Source organism: Acanthopagrus latus, chromosome 9 (assembly GCF_904848185.1).
Source record: "Acanthopagrus latus isolate v.2019 chromosome 9, fAcaLat1.1, whole genome shotgun sequence".
Lineage (NCBI taxonomy): Eukaryota > Metazoa > Chordata > Actinopteri > Spariformes > Sparidae > Acanthopagrus > Acanthopagrus latus.
In genome coordinates, this window is record NC_051047.1 from 9652877 (window position 1) to 9670058 (window position 17182).

Below are 17182 nucleotides of genomic sequence, written 5' to 3' on the forward strand. Positions count from 1 at the left end.
TGAAAGTAGACCTGCTAGTGCCTTGCTTGAAAAAACAGCTTAGACCAACACCAAAACACAACATATGCTGGTCTTGGTGGTGACTAGTCACTAGCAGTCACTGGTTTTGGTGCTGGTCTATGCTGGTTTTTCTAGCAGGGTGGTGCTAAAGGATAAGAAAGGGGCTCACCAAGCCCAGGATTCATCCTCTGGGGATTTACCATGAATGTCACTGTCATAAACTTCATGACATCTCATCCTACATTTGTCAGGCTAATGTCTTTCCAAATAAAGTTTGGGGCTTCAAGAAAGTTAGACAATTTGTATTAATACATTTAAAACAAGTCCCCATGTACTTAAGTTGTTAAGGAGAATGCTGCAATGCTGTTTTGCCATGAAGCTCCAGAAATGTTTTTAGGACTACAGAAATTCACCCGATTTTCCATCGACATGCGGGTGAATAGATAATGACTGAATTTAAATTTTTGTATGAACTCATTCTTTTTGGGCTCCAGTAAGCTATAAAGTTCAGCCAGCAAACACATTCTTAGCAGAATATAGGCAGCAGTTATTAAATGCCCCTTTTTTCTGCTGTTACGTGTCAAAAAGCGTGTTGTGATTTTTAAATTTTGGGACACTGGTCCCTTCATACTGTGATTTATAATCTAGTTCTGCCATCTTCCAATCCACTGTCATAATGATAATTCACATTACACACTCCACCCCTCAGCCCCACTCTGCTGCTCGGGGGGAACTTATTGTAATCACTTGTGCCTCTCGCGCTTTCTTCCTGGTGCACTTCCGGTGTGCACCGGAAGGCCATAATATGGAAGCGGTAGGTAAATAATGTTAGCAACAGTGTAAAACTCAGCAGAATGTGCACCTGTTGTGTTTGCAAGGTGCTGGTGGAAACGCCGGAGGGAAAATAAGTGTCTACAATCTCCATATATTCTCTGTTAGCATCAGGTGAAGCGCTGGCCTGAGGTAAGCTGCAACTCTCCTACGTTTAGCTAGCAACTTGCACAAAGTAGCATTGGTGTTGCTGGGTCAGTCGGCTGACGCCATCGACAGCTTGATGAGGTCTTCTTTCTTTTTCGGTTGTGGCCAGGTACTTGGAAAAAAGTCCACTTACAAGTGCAAACGTGTGGTTGTTGCGGGTGTGTGCATGAAAAGGACTACAACATTGGGGGGTCTGTTTTTATAGGTAGTGTTACACGTGCTATCTGTGCAACATAAACATCTGCTTCAGAAGAGGCATTCAGGGATTTAACGATTCAAGAATAGATTCAAGAATCTCCTCGTTTCTTTAGGAATTAAATAGACAGCAGACGGGTTGTCACCCAGCTTGTTTACCCTCACGTTTCCATCTCTCCAAGAGTGCATATCATCTGTGTTAGTGATCAGTCGCTGTTGTTAAAGCACAGCTTTTGCACTTTGTTGGTCATGACATTGTTAGCATTTAATTGACATTATGTGTCTTCCTACAGAACACTGTCAGTGTAAGTGGATTGTGTCATGTTTTATTAGCATACCTTAGTTATGTATCGTTTCTGGATGACAGCCTTGTCCGACAGGATTTCCTTGAATTGACAGAGACAAGCTGTTTTGAAATTTCCTGTATGTGTTTCTTGCAGTGTTTTTGCCGTGCCTTACCAAGTCGTGGACCATGATGGAGCGAAAAAAAGCCTTAACTCTCCCATTTACTGTAGACAGTGATGCATTGGTATGTATGACATGTTTTTTGAAATACCCAGTTTGCATGACATGTTTGCTGTGCGCTTCTAGTGAGCAGTTTGCTTCGTTGCTTCTCATCCTGGCAAGATACTGTAGTGACGCTTGCTTTATAACTGTCATCATAAAGTGCTCGCATGACCTGCTGATAAGAAACTTAATGCGATATTGTCTAATGGCTTTCAGTGTTCCTTTATTGTCCCACAAACGGGGACATTTGTTTGCCACAGCAGCCAAAGGACAGAATATTATTTTTTTTTTAAAAAAACCCACAATAACAATAGTAAAAAAATAAACAATATTTTTAAAACAAGATAAGATATAGAATAGACTAGAATTTTTTTTTAGAAATACAAATTAGAGATCTGTAATTTTGCAGATCAGCGGAAATATGAATGGAGACAAATACTTTGCTGAACAAAGTAACATTCCCTTGATGCACTGCACTCCACAGTCACTTGATTTGCTTATTTGTACTTGCTATGCTTGCACATCTAAAGAAAACCTTCTCAATTTTCTTGCTGTTGCATGTCACTCATTTTACATGCATGGGAACTAACCGGCCTGTGAATTTTAGATGGAAAGCCCATTCAGAATCCCCATGACATGTCTTTCATCACAGTGTGAGAAGGTACAACCATATCTTTGCTCTCTGTCCGACCACTTGAACACATGTTATGCTGGTAACATGGCTATTCTGGACTAATCTTGAGACTCACATTGTTTTCCTCCTTTCAACAGGTTCCCTGGCAGGAATTTGCAGGTCGCAAACGCAGACATTCTGATTCACTGCGTAAAAATGGATCCATGCTGTTTGATCACAAGCATGTAGCAAATGTCACATTGGAGATGGACAGGTAAGAATGTGCAGACAAGTGACTTTTGATGGATGGACTTCTGACTGAAAAAACCTGGTCATTGTTCTGTTGTCTACACTAAACTGGGCCAATAATTCAATCAGTTATTTTCTAAGCTTGGTTCCTTCTCTTGCTAGCTCTTATTTTGGTCACTTTTCTCTTAAACTTCATCATGTTTAAGGAGGTTTCCTCTAGTAACTTCATCATTTGGAGGATAACTGTGTTACTCTGAGATAATCTACTTGCAGCTGCACTCTGATACCCAACATGACCACTGACAGAATTGTACCACGGACTCTGCTATGCATCTCTTCGCTTCTCAAGGATATTTTCAGTGGAGAAGTCTTTTGAACCTGCAACACTCTACTGTTGTCTTCTGAAGCTGGGTTAGTTCACCATGACTTCCCCAAGACTCTCTGAAACAAAACCAGTGAAGTCACATGCTGTGAATGGGATTTCTACCTGCTGGGATAATCTGGCTGCCAAACCTAAAAACAAATCCAAGACTACCCCTCCACAGAGGATGAATGTATTGATTTAGTTCAGACAACTTCAATCCCGGACATCTGGCTTAAAGCCAAAAATTGACTTAAACAGAGAACAGTTACTCCCACAACTGGGGAATAGACATACATTTTCTCTATTATGAAGAGTGCCACCCGACAGAAAAGGGCATGTAGAGTAAAAGTGGAAACAAACACCTAAAAAAAAAAATGACTCAACCTGTAATTCTGGTTGTGGGAGATCCTGCTATTAGGAACATTAGTGGACAAAGACACTATTTTCCACCTGCTATTGCCTCTGATATAAAAAGGGAAACAGCCCGAAATTGATAAAATGATTCTTCCTGTGGGGGTCCACGATGCTTGCAGAGACCACTGGCAGCAGTGAGCAGAGGGCTCGATGGCCTCAGCAGACTGTTCGGAATCACCACATGGCTCAGCAAAACCTGCGGTCTAAAAATGGATCAATTACATTTATAACTCCAGTCTTCTCAGGGTAGATGGCCTCCACCAAAAGCAGACCTGGAACTGAAGCACTAATATACCAGACTGAAGATGATGCACCCTGACACACAGCAGCCTCGATGCCACAAAGGACTAACACATCAGTCTCAATGTCGGTGTGGTGATAGGCAGCTAAAAGATCACTCTTCACTCCCCCCTCTTCAAAAACGGGAACCGCTCTCTAGTGCCCATGCTGCTGAGTTTTATAAGGCCAGATAGGTCACCAAAAGTTTTCCGCAGCACACTCTGGCTTTTATCAACCACATATCTCCGACATTCTTGCAGAAAACTTGAGATTGACTCCAGCTCTCCTTTCTCCCAAAATAATTTTGCCATATTTTATGAAGTTAAACTCTATTTATTCTTATTTTATCCTGCTGTTTGATTTGATTTATTGTACTTTTATTCTTGATTTTGGATTTCCGGATTTGTGTTTGTATTTTGTTTTTAATTGTCATTAACAATGTTCCTAATGCCATTTGATCCTTTGCAAAGCACTTTGAATGGCCTTGTTGTTGAACAGTGCTATACAAATGAACTTGCCTGATGTGTAGTTTTGTAAAGTTACACAAGATGGGGTCATCAGCCTAAGTATTAAGAGTCTTTTGGAGAGGATTACTAATAATTTCTGAAGCAGTTGAACATTTAATGTGTGTTTGAGTATGTGAATATACACACACACACACACACACACACACACACACACACACACACACACACACTTTAAATGTTCAACTGCTTCAGAAATGGTTAGTATTGTTTATTTGTTTATGGCATATATATATGTGTTCAACAGCTTCAGAAATGATTAGTATTGTTTACCTAAAAAGTCAGCTGCTGTCCCAACTTATAAACCGAACTTTAAGAATTGTGTCATTTATCTCATCAATATTTGCACTGCAGTTTGACCCAGTCAGTTGCATGACTCATTGATCCTCCATGTTTATAAAGCAGGTATGGCCTTTAAGTATGAGATAATATGGTATTTCTATCGTACCACTATCTCAGTTATCTTACTGTGTTAAAGTGCACCATCCTCCCAAGTTTGGTCTTAATCTGGCTTGTGGTACCTTAAAGCTGTTTATTCCAAACTGCAGATGTAAAACCACCTTTACCGAATTTTCCAGATTGTCAGAAATGTCTGTCTGTGTTTGTGTGTACAGAGTTAATCTTGCACAGTTGGCAAACTTTTACTGTAAGTAAACATTTCTTATGAGCACCATGGCTTAAGACGCATCTTATCATCACCGCACACATGGCTTATCTACACCAGTTGACGTGCCTACCCCTCCCACTTGAGCTGGCATGCATAAAGCCGGACCTGCAATGGTAGAGGAGCTATACATTGGTATTCCTTGAGGAGGAAACAATGTTGCGGAGAAGACGCTGCTCTAGGAAGATTCTGAATAATTATTCCTCTGTTTTTTCCTGCAGGAGGAAGCCCTGTCTCATCCTGACAGACATCCTAAAGACAGAACAGGGCAGGGCTCATATGGAAAGGATAAGAAAGAGGTGTAACATGGCAAATCGAGGACAAGTGTCAAACACACGGAGGGAGAGCGGTCCCTGCAAAGAGGAACCCCTGATCACCAGAGACACGAGGTCAGGTCAGAGGTTGGCCAAGAACGATAAGAATAAGAATGTAACCCCGAAATGCAACCAGAAGGCTGCCTCCTCTCCTTCTCAAAGGTAGGACGTCATGGTTAAATGAAAAGTTTGATCTTTTAGAAAAATAAGCTAAAATGAGCGTTGCCTTACGTCTGGCTCAGATGGGAAACAGCTGTCCTGGCTCTGGCCATATTCTATATGAAATGAAATCTGCCTGCCAGCCCCTCTGAGGCTCATTAGTTAACCCATCTTGTTTTTTTTTAATTGAAACCCAAGTGTATAAACAATAAGTTGCAGTTTTATAGCTGTTATGTTCTGAACTATTTCTTGGCCGGGAGCAATTTCTTCCCCGGAGTTTTGCAAGGAACCTATAAAAGAAGGAAGGGACACTGTTTCGTCCTTCCAACATTCTTGGTGCCAGATGTTACTGCCAACTCTATTGTAGTCTTTTGGAGATGCACGGATAAGCAGACCACAACCAAACAACAATGTCGTATGACGTTTGATGAAGAAATCCCTCCACAAAATCAAAGGACACATTTCATAGAATAGGCTAGTAACTTATTTTTCCAAAGGGGTCCATTAGTGTGTTTGGTGTTTGTCTGCAAATAGTATCAAAAACGTTACTTTACAAGGCCCAAGGCGAATTAAATTCAAAAGCTATCTTATGGAAGATAAGAAAAAGGTTGCTTTATAATGAATGCCATAATATGTAATGTAATGGGAATATCTTGTATTCCAATGAAATACATTGATTACCGGTAGTTTGAGCAACAAATGACCTTTTAATGGAGTTTGGCTCGACTGGCTGCGTCCTTGGCTCTGTGTGTTTTCCAGGCTAAAAACTTGTGATGATTTTATATGGAATAATACCTCACAGGAAGATTTAATAAATTATCTTCTTTGATAAAGATTGTAGTTCAAATGTGTACTTCAGCATTTGATTTTTATGTGTTTTGTCTTTCATATTTTGTGATAAGGTACAATTTTCATATAAAGTATAAAGAATAATGTCTACAGCATCATTAGTGCACATTGTTGATTCTCTCATGTCTTCAGATCACGACTGCGGCGAAGGTTACAAAATGCTGATGACGAAGTGGACAAAGAGGAAAGAGACATCGAGGAGGTGGTAATTGGCAAGGACAGCGGAGAGGACTACAAACTGGAAGTTGTTGGTGTGTAGGCGTGAAGGAATTCAGACACATGATTTTCTGTGGTGATCGTGTGTCTCTCCATCTCCACTGTTTTTAACTGGGTTATTCTTACATTGGTTTTGTTCAGTTATATTGAGCCTTGTAAAGCTTACATTTTCCCCTGACCTCTCAGATGTCATTTAATTGATTTTCCCAATGGGAAACATTCCTAGCCTTATTTTTAGAGTAAATAAACAGTTGCTACACATAATAGTTCTGTAAAATAAGACAGCTTTTCCATTACAAACAAATATCAATTAAAAATCAAAACATCTTTTTTCTTATATTATCATCATCAGATTGGTCTGCATGTGTTTATATGATTGGCTGACCAGTGCTTCTCTGCCTTATACAGATTGTGGGTTGTCAGTGAGGTGGGATCCTGCCGAGGATTCGGGAGGATGTGATGAGTTCTCCCCAGCTCGCATCAAGGACAGGTGGACCGATTCAGAAAAAGAATTACAGCACAGTTTGGTGAGTACCATACAAGGTCACAGAAGAAGGTTAAAAACGCATCACCAAGGACTTCAACTTAGTTCAATCATAAAATAATAGCCCAGACGTGCACTCTGGTATGTAAATATGCTTGTATCTTTTCTTGGCAGCCTTCATGTTTAGAAGAAGGCCTTGAGTCAGTTTTCCATAAAAGTAATGATGGTAATCTTAGTCGGTATTACTAAGAAACATTTCCATAACACAAGTCTGAAATTAATGTTGCATGCAAGGCAGACTTTATTTCTTTTCTGACTGTAACTTTCCAGGTTGTCGATTTATCAGTTTATGGCAAAGTGAGTATGGTGTAGTTTGTTTATATCCTAAAATTAGCTTTTTATTATTTGTAATGCGATTGCCTTCCAGCTTCAAAAATCATAAAGAGGGGGTTCAATACTAAAGATTATCTTGCTCAACAAAATGTGCAAACTTCTAGAATAGCCTAGAAAAATATGTCATCCCTACAGCACTGTAAATTCCAAATTTAGCATCAGAATCTTTTGTTGACAAAGAATGTGGGCAATCTGTTGTGAAAAGTTGAGATCTATGTTCATGAAAGTAATTAAAACTTAAGGGAACGAGTTTTGAGAAGACACCATTACTTTCCAAACCACCAATGACACCTACCTCCTGCTGCGCCAAGTAGCAAGTATTTTGTGAGCATTGTCTCTTACCATATTGATTGGTCACATTTGAACAAAGTATCACAAAACATTTGTTTAATAGAGATATATGTATTGGAGCATAAAATCAACTCCATTTTTCAAATAAATGAAGCTGGCAATGCTATTTATTCCATGTTTGTTTTCTAAAGACGTTGAGGTGACTTATTCTGTGCTGTTTCAGCAGAAGAGGAAAAGAATGGATACAGGGTCCCAGTGCAACGGAACAGTTAGCTCAAAATGCCACCGTGAAAGTGTGCTGCGCCTCACTGGAGAAGACCGGAGAGATGGAGGACCAGACCCTCCAGATATTTGCCTGGAAGATGGTGGAGAAGGTGGAGAAGACGGAGATCTGGAGAGCCTCGACCGTAGCATTGTACAGTTCACTGTGGGGGCAGAGGATCCAACAGAAGGCCTGCTTCCGATCATCAGTGCCAATATGCAGGCTGGAGAATTTATTGTTACCCCCCTACAAAGTCCATCATCGGGCCAGGACAACGCAACCAAAACCAGCCCATCTGAACCCAGTGAGTACACCAGCACAGGATGAGTGGTGCATCATAGATTCATTCTTCTGCTGAAACTTGTGTTTACTTATATACGAGGAGACAGGAAACAGTTGCTCAGGCAGCTTAATGCCACTTTGTAGGTTGTGTGTTTGAGCCGTGTTTCAGCACATAAACAAAACCCCTAAAAAAACCCATCCAATTCAAAAGCTTATTTAGAATTTTATTGTGTTATTAAGTATTGCACCTTTTTGTGTGGTGTTCTCCCATCAGGATTACTATTGTCCTTCCTCTCCCACAAAGCCCTTTACACCTCCTATGTATAGTGTCAATTAAGGACATGTATGTTCTTGGGAGTGTGCCTGTGCTCAAAGGCAGTAAAAACATTGCATAACTCCATGGTAAATTCACACCGGGACTGATGTGTTCTCCATGCTGGTGTTTCAGTTATCCTGTCCAGTGACGACGAGGAGAGCTGTGACGTTCCTCAGCACTGCAGCCCTGCGGCCCATACACTGGTCGCTGTGGAAGACGCAATACAGGGACAATCCCCAGAGGGAGCTGTGGCTGAACATCAAGAAGGTTCTGACCTGGAAAACGTACAGGTTGGCAGATTGTCTCCCTTTTTTACATCTGACACATGCAGTACCTGTTTAATACAACACACATGCATTTCATAAAATAAGCCTAACTCAGCATGTGTTGCGGTCTAGAATGACTATGGTGTCTTTCTTGGTGCTGCCACTAGATGGTGTCAAAGTAACATTTTAACACATTCCAGCCTTTATGGATTTAAAATATTGAATTTGTAAAAAAAAAACAAAAACATTATTGCTGTTGTAGGGAGTTATTGTGCTGTCACTGTGTATTACTGTTATGTGTACTGTATTATTTGGCTGGCCTACCACTTTGTTTGCACCATTTTCTCTAATTGAATGTTCATGTGTGTTGCAGCTGCTGCATGTAGTTGTAGAAGATCTTCCCTCAATGGAAGTTTCTCTCATCCCCACTGTAGACTACTCCTGCATGCAGGTGGGCTTCTCCACCCTGCACTGTGGAGGTTACCAAGGGAAATCGAATGGAGACATCATGGTAACCTGTGTATAATAGACACCTAGATTTTGCTGATGGAATTATATTCAGGAAGTTGAATACACTTTTACTCTTCTTTTACAGATGGCAGATGAAAAAGTCATCATTCCACTGAAAGGTAATACTCCTAATTGTTTTTTTTTACTTTTACTTTTAGCTTTCTAATCAGAGTGTTTGAACAGCTGTCTGGCTGGTCTGTGTCCTCTACATGCAGACACAAGACGAAACCATCTCACCTTGTTTCGGTCATGTTGTCTACATGGCATCCACTCACAGCTTAGAAGTCTATTTCAGTGTTTGTGTTTGTGTGCGTCTGGATTAGACCCTCCAGGCTCCAGTGCACTTTGACCTCTGAGCCTGTGAAATCTCCCCTTCAGGTGGTTATTCTTTGAGCTTTGATATTGGCCGTGTGTAAAAATATGTTTATTTAACAACATGGGTTGCATATTAGTTCTGTAAAATGTTTTGGAGAAACATTCTCGTTTAGATATATTTTCTGGCAAGTACTATTTATGTTTCTGAAAACCAATCATTACCAAATAACCTTAAATGAAAGAATTACCTCTGCCTAATTCACAGGTTGTATCCAGTCAAGCTCTGATACTAGATCTTTTACACAGCAGGGTATCTATAAGTAACTATACTGGCAGCATGGCTATACAGATGGCAATGTTTGTTTATCTGTCGATTGGTCAGTCTGTATTTTTTTTTAATCACTTTGGTCCTGACTAAAACATCTAAAAAAGAAAAGAAATATATTGGATGGATTGATTTTCATTGCATATTTCAGACATTCACACTGGGTCTGAGAATGAAACCAAATGACTTTGGCTCAAAATTTTGATATTTTGGCATATAGCCAGATACCTGCAAATCTAATGACATTCCCATGAGCTTCAGCTGTACTTTTTAAAGGGCTGATTGGCAAATGTTAGCGTGCTGACAAACTAAACTAATTATATCAGAATGTTAAATATAATAATTTAATTTTCACCATCTGAAATATTTTTTCTCAGAAAACAATGAATCAACAGATGAGCAGCTATAAGCTCATCCATAATTCACGGTGCTGACCAGGAAATGTAGAAACATTTTGAGTGTGGTAAAGATAAAGAAGCACACCAACACTGCCCAGTGCAAAGCTAACCTGACCACCTCTTGTCCCCAGACTCCAGTGAAGAGGTGGAGGTTATTATAACCTTTGGGCGTAAAGAGCTGCGGAGGTACAGTGTTTGGGAGCAGCAGGAACTGGAGGCCCAGGAGCTTCACTTTAGGAGCAACGAGGAGCTTTGCCCCCCTGCTTTCCTTCTGCTTTGTGTGTCAGAGACGGCTGGAGCTGCAGTACAGCGGGACCTCGTCAAGCTCTGTGTTGATCAAGATGCAACCACAAACACTGGTGAGAAGGCTCACAATGTAGATACAGATTGAGAGGGCACATAGAGTCACTAACTCAGTTTACAGTGGAGACACATAATGAATTGTATTTATGTTTATAAGGGAAGAAGTAAAGTGTGAAGACATAGCTTACATTCTGATCACAATCAAGTCAAAGCAGACAGAAGTGTTTCCATTAGAAAAAGATTTCCACTAAACTGTTGGTGGCTTTAAAATGTTCGGATGCTACATGTTTCTCCTTCATACTTCTTATACACATTTCAATATTCTGTTATGATTTTTATTTTTTTTTACTTTCACAACAGGGAAGGTGAGCCCCTTCATCCTGCTGACTCTGAGACATCCTCTGGAGGGAATGGAGGGGGCTTTATTCCGCTCCCTCCTAGATATCGACTGCCTCAACAGTCTTGCCGAAAAATCCGTCAATCCTCATAATACAGACATAATGAGTGATTTTGAAGACTTCCACGCTCCTGTTCTATCTCTGGATGATAGCATAGACCTGGTTAGAAGAACTGGACTGGACCCTCACCTGCTGTCTCTGCTCGGCCTGGACAGCGCTGAGGCTGGACTTGACACAGACCAGGACGGTCCATATTCTGATACAGACACAGATCCCATACCACTCATCCCACTGGAGGTAGAGTCACAGACAGAGACAATACTGGGGCTGGAGACAGAGACAGAACCAGACCCAGATACACCACTCGAACTAGAGGAGGAGCAGAAAGAACAGGAAGAGCTTCCCTCTGAGGTGAGTCTCTTTTTTTTTCTTGTATTCTGACCTCTTAAAAAATACGAACATTTACCTCATCAAGCAGGGGTCCCACATGTCCTTGAAAGTTTTTGCAAAATGTCTAAATAGACATGACTAATTGAAAGTGTGTGAATTTAAATATATTGTGTATTTTTTGTTGTTGTTGTTGTTTTTTACTTGACCTTAGAATTAAAGCTACATTCCGCTGTGTGCATGTTTCTGACACAGTTTATCTGCATCATTGTATCATAGCACATTCAAGCCTGTCTCTCTGTTTAAATGTTGTCTGTCTCCATGTCTCAAATGATGCTGTGTTGGGTCTTGAATTTGAGGGAACTGGTCTTGGCAAGTCCTTGAAAATCTGAGAATTTGATGTTTAAGAGGGTTTAGCAGCACTGATAAGACAATTCTGTGACTAGTTAAATCAGAATGATTTTCTTTGCCTTTTTTTGAATCATTTGGTCTCAAGCAAGTATAATTGTTCACAAAATCAAAAGCAGCAATGATAAGAAGGTCTGGTGAATAGAAAATGAAAAAGCCCACGGGGTTAGCAGAAATGTTTTCTTCTTGCACCTCGTGTTAATCAATAATTTTGCAGCCCCTCAGATTTATTTTGTTTCCCCTCATAGATGTCCTGACCAGGGTTGTAAAGGTATCAGATTGTCACAGTGTGATAAGCATTCACCATACACCACAATAATGACATACTGTGTGTATAAGCACAAATAAATGGCATGAAAACCAACTGTTTTCACACTGCACTATAACTTTAAACCAGAAATTTGCGGCAACCCTAGTCCTGACCCCCTGGTTGGGAACTACTCATCTCTGTGATTTGCTAAAGGTAAATGATTAAAACGTAAATTCTGCTTTTATGTTATACATTTCCTCCTATAGAAGAAAAAGGAGGAACCCACTCCTGTGTACACTCTGTGCCATCGTAGAACCAAAGGATCCTACTCAGTGTCCCTCTGTAAACCGGACAGCCGCTGGACTAAATACAAACATCAGGGCGTAGCTCACAGGTAAGAAACCTGCAGTATCTCATATGCAGCTTCTCATGCATGATTCTTGCAGTTCAGTATTAAAAATTATGGTTGGAATGATCCAAGGTCTTTAACACTTCTTTAACACCTCAGGTTATTTGCTGATACTGAAAATGATCTCTTCTCCCAGCTGTCACTGAATGTAGCTGAAACACTGAATTTTATACTCGCTGTTATTAATTTACTATATTGAAGATGGAGCTAGCACCCAATCTGTTTACTATTACAGTGTATCTACACATGATCAGATTAAAATTCTAAATTTTACCCCAACCCTTCCACCTCTGCTCAGGTTGATTCAGTTTCCTCCTCCACCACTGAAAGGAGGAATAACAGTTACAATGGAGGACCTGCAGTGCCTTGACAGTGGGCAGTTCCTCAATGATGTTATCATTGATTTTTACCTCAAGTAAGTAACACATTTTCAAACAAAAGGCTTCAAATAAACTTTGGCTTCTCACAAGATGGTTGATAAAATCCACATTTGAATTAACTGTGTCCATGTGTGTTTTTTTTTTTAACTAGATACCTCCTCCATAAGGCCTCTGATGCTGTCACAGAGCGCTCCCACATCTTCAGCAGTTTCTTCTACAAGCAGCTGACAAGGAGGGACAATGCCAGTGAAGGCATCACCAAGGACGCGTAAGTAGTGCCAGCAAGAGATTGATAAAAACATGTTTTTTCAACTTGACTTGTCAGAATTTGGTATAGATTGCTTCCAGAGAGTAGTTTTGCTCCCCTAATTTTGATTATGACAAAAGCTATGTTATTCTTATCATTTTAGATATTACCAAGCCAACAGAAATACCTTAAAATAGAATTACAGCCATAAACAGTTTTATAAACTAACTAGTGCTGTGGGGACCAAGTGCTCTCCACCTTAGTGCCTAACATTCCTTCGTGTACATGATGCTACGACTGTTTATGATTGCTTTGCTTCTACTTACCAAGTAACTATGAAGTTTGGCATATAGAGGTCCAGACCTGAAATGCACAGGAGCGTCATAAGACTCAAACTTCCCTGCACTTGCTCTTAAAGTGTGTACAGACATTTGATTGTGTTTGGTCATGTGAAACACTGTAAAAAAAAAAAAAAAGAAAAAAAAAAGGCTCAAGTTCTATTTTTGTGTGCACTCAGCTGTCAGAGGCAGAGGCGGCACCAACGAGTGAAGACATGGACGCGCCACGTTGACATCTTTAAAAAGGACTTCCTGTTTGTGCCTGTCAATCAAGAGTGAGTTGAATACATGAAGAAGTTATATTGTACAGAATGTTTTTGATGTGTCACATTATTTTTATCAAATGTCTGTCGTCTTTTTAGGGCGCATTGGTATTTAGTTGTCATTTGCTTTCCTGGACTCGATGAGGCAAGATTTGAGGCCTGGGATGGTCAAAACTCACAGATGGGAATGAGCCAAAGTGAGACAGACGAGTTCCAGGATCAAGAGGCGTCGCAAGGATCCAAAAGCCCAACTGATACCTCTGAGACACCACCCACACCACCAACATTAAATCACACTGACGACGTTGACACTGACACAGGTATGTTTGAGTAAATTATAAATGTTGTGTTTGTCAAGATTGACTTCTCATTGCAATTAAAAGCTATTTCTGGTACATATTTTAAGCACTTGCTTTATTCACGTTGTGATTGAGAAGCTGTTAGTAATTGATGGTGTCATGTGCTTTAGAAAACGTTCCAGAAGAATCCACCACCAAAGATCTAAAACCTGGTCCAGTGGTAAGAATGAATTCTGTTCTCTGTTCGGTGTATATCAAACAGACAAAATCTTGGACAGCTTTGTCTTTATTTGTTCTCATCTTTGTTCTTTGCTTTTGTAGAGCTGCACAGAGCAAACCTGCCAGAAGAAAACTGTTTGTAAGAGGTGAGTGTGCGATTACACTCTGCTGCTGGCTTCAGTATCTATAGATCACTCTGATGAGAAAATGTTTCAAGCCTTGTGTTCTTCACACCCTCTTACATAACATTAACACAATCTCCACCTATTTAGTATACTTACATATTTACATGTCATGGCTCTTGGTTTAAATGTAAAAGTAAACCCCTTTAAGGCAAATTTGGCACCCTTTATCGTTGTACCCTCTGAAGTAAAATTTATATTATATATGCAGGACTTTGTTTTATACAGACAATGATTCAGTACACTCAAAATGTACTTTCAGACCTAGTTTCTTGTTCACATACAGTGTATTTAGGTCATCAGTGCCAAAATTAGCCCACCATAAGGTTTGATTTGACCCCTCCCCCCGCACATAAATAGCAGAATATGCAGTTTTTTTTTTGTATTGTGCTTCATAAAGCTTAAGCAGACTATCATAGTTGATATTTTAAAAGACACTCAGGAAAAATGTTTGCCTGATGTGGATTTAAATGTTGAAAGACAGATGTGCCTCCCCTCTCTGTAGGCCGTGTATTCTTATCATGGATTCCCTCAAACGTTCCCTGCATGAGCGAGTCTTCAAACTTCTACGGGAGTAAGTATGACACTTTTAATCCATCTCAAGCTACATGTGTGTGTTTGTGTATGTATGTATGTATGTATGTATGCATGCAAGATAACGTGTATTTGTCCCTCAGCTACTTGGAGTCAGAATGGGAGGTCCGTCGCGGTTCAACAAGGGAGTTTGGTCCTGAACAGATGCAAAGCTCACACTGCCAAGTTCCCCTTCAGGACAACAGCAGCGACTGTGGCCTCTACCTGCTGCAGTATGTTGAGAGTTTTTTGAAGGTAAACAACTTGTCAGCATCCCTTTTTCTATCTCACATAGTCTGAAATGTTTTCTAAAAATGGCCACTGGAACACTGGAACAGCAGCAACAATGAATTCTGCTTCTGCTCTCAGGACCCTGTGGTGCACTTTGACCTCCCTCTACAACTAGAACGTTGGTTTCCACGGCATCAGGTGCGAAGGAAACGAGACGAAATCAGAGATCTGGTTCTAAACCTTTACAGATGTCAAAACCTGGATGGTAACAGATAGACGTGTGAAGCAGCTCTGCTGTTCAGCGCATCACATTCCTGTAGCCATTATATATCACTGCTCATACTGAGCAACGGACACTTCAGTGTGAACTGAAAATAGTTACTTTAAATTACATGCTGTTATTATTTTATGCTTTAACATAACATGGACACTTTTGACTATCTGTGGATCACGTGAGTGAACATGAAGGCATCAGTTAATTTAAAAGGTTTAAAGTAGATTGTATCTAGACGTGAAAACATTAGTATACCCCATGACTTTTTACTGATTGTTTTTATGCTGCAAGATATTTTATATTTAATTTTGTTTGTAGAAGTCAAACAAGCGATTGCTTGAAAGTGTTACTATGGTAAAACAAACTAGTTTGTACAGCAAATTGTATGCAGTTTCGGTTGTTTTTACATGCTTTGCTTACATTTGTTAGACATTTCATGTCAAGTGTGACTTAATGTTGCAGTCATGGGTTATCTAATAAAAACTGTGCTGATGCTGCACTCTGACTTCCCCCAACTTCCAGGAAGAATATGAAATGCATTGCGTTTCCATTTTGAATTTCATTATAAAATCTCATGCCATTGAAGCCTCAGGAACTGGAATCATAATGTTTAACAGCAGTTCCATCCATACCCTTGTTGGATAGAAAAACTCTTTTTGTCACTCAGTGCCTCACTCAGTTATCCGTTAACATCCCAATGCCAGATAGGAGACATGACAGTGTCTGCAGACGACAAGAAACTAGGCTCATCCTCTCACCTCTCGTAGGCACAAAGCTGAAGCTGTTGTATGATACCATTTATCTCTGACACTCTCTATCCATCACGGACTCCTAAAATATATTAGGACACAGTGTTTGTGTCTGATATCAACCTTCTCCTGCACAAATTGAATCAAGTACACGAAACTGGAATATGACAGCAGACTGCTGCATATCGTAAATTTGCATATACCTTCTAAATCACTGTCCTGATATTAACGTGGCATTGAAGTCTTCTTGTCTCTCTGTCATTGTCATTTATTCATCCAGATTTGACCTACTTTAATGAGACCTAAGAAACATTGCAGTCCATCGCTGCTGTTGCCTAAGTTCTTCTCAGCAGAGACCAGTCATGATAGTCTTGAAGATTATCGTGTTTAAATTCAGATGTTAATGTCTCCTTTAACACTTAATGACGCCCTTAATAATTTTTTTAGACAAGTTGTTTGATGAAATATACAGAAGCTGATCCAAAACACATTTGGTTTCATTTGTGTATTAAAGCTTGTAGAACAAATTACACTTGTTATTCTGTTGTGGTCTTCATTGTTGTCTGTTGGTTCAACAGCTGGATGGTTCAAGAATATCTGCATGAGGTATTATATGAAAAATGCTTCTTGGACAATATTTTGGGTGTTGTCCTGACTCTTGTCCTCTCCTCCTAAGTGGTTTTCATAACAAGATGAGGATTAGAGGTTAGTGAGTAAAACAGAGTCTGGATGTCTGTGTTGTAAATCAGATGACTTATTTTCCTTTTTATGCATTAGAAAATTTCTTTGGCTCCTGTTCTGCAAATCCCATTTTTTTGCTCTTCCTAACAAAAATTCTCTTTATGACCATGGAGCCACCTTTGTTCTCCCCGAGCCTCTACAGCACATTACAATGCTGTCCAGTGTAATCTGTCCAGAGGGTTACATGGTCAGCTTAGGTGTATTTACTGTCTCAGTCTGTCAGATCCCCTCACAGTCTGATGGGGTAATCCCCCCTCTCTCGTTCTGTGTGGCAGTGTGCTGCAGCCATTAGCCATACACAACATCTACGCCCACTTTATCAGTTTATTTCTTAATGTTTATGCACAGTGAACCACTCAGATTT

General features: G+C 40.1%; 1 protein-coding gene across 5 annotated transcripts; it reads left to right on the plus strand.

Annotated features, from left to right (window-relative positions):
• The first annotated feature begins 761 nt into the window (after positions 1-761).
• On the plus strand, positions 762-16609 carry senp7 (SUMO specific peptidase 7). 5 transcript variants are annotated; one of them, XM_037110180.1, is made up of 23 exons: positions 762-814; positions 1614-1702; positions 2288-2341; positions 2452-2567; positions 5009-5263; positions 6242-6360; positions 6734-6852; positions 7717-8059; positions 8486-8643; positions 8993-9130; positions 9215-9248; positions 10299-10526; positions 10831-11279; positions 12180-12307; positions 12621-12737; positions 12854-12970; positions 13467-13562; positions 13650-13870; positions 14020-14069; positions 14171-14214; positions 14756-14824; positions 14928-15078; positions 15193-16609. In XM_037110180.1, the coding sequence occupies exons 2-23, from the start codon at positions 1646-1648 to the stop codon at positions 15328-15330; spliced, it is 3201 nt and encodes a 1066-aa protein (XP_036966075.1). In that variant the 5' UTR covers positions 762-814; positions 1614-1645; the 3' UTR covers positions 15331-16609. The 5 variants fall into 5 exon arrangements, with proteins under 5 accessions (XP_036966075.1, XP_036966078.1, XP_036966074.1 ...); XM_037110179.1 differs by lacking the exon at positions 762-814 and adding an exon at positions 822-963; XM_037110181.1 differs by lacking the exon at positions 762-814 and adding an exon at positions 822-963 and having other exon boundaries at positions 7720-8059.
• The last annotated feature ends 573 nt before the right edge of the window (positions 16610-17182 follow it).

What these genes read in the sequence shown, in the direction of transcription:
- senp7 (XM_037110180.1), top strand. Translation starts at nt 1,646, where the DNA reads ATGATGGAGCGAAAAAAAGCCTTAACTCTCCCATTTACTGTAGACAGT. An exon ending in AACCAGCCCATCTGAACCCA is followed by an intron (nt 8,060 to 8,485) that starts GTGAGTACACCA and finishes CTGGTGTTTCAG; the next exon opens with TTATCCTGTCCAGTGACGAC. An exon ending in ATCTAAAACCTGGTCCAGTG is followed by an intron (nt 14,070 to 14,170) that starts GTAAGAATGAAT and finishes TTGCTTTTGTAG; the next exon opens with AGCTGCACAGAGCAAACCTG.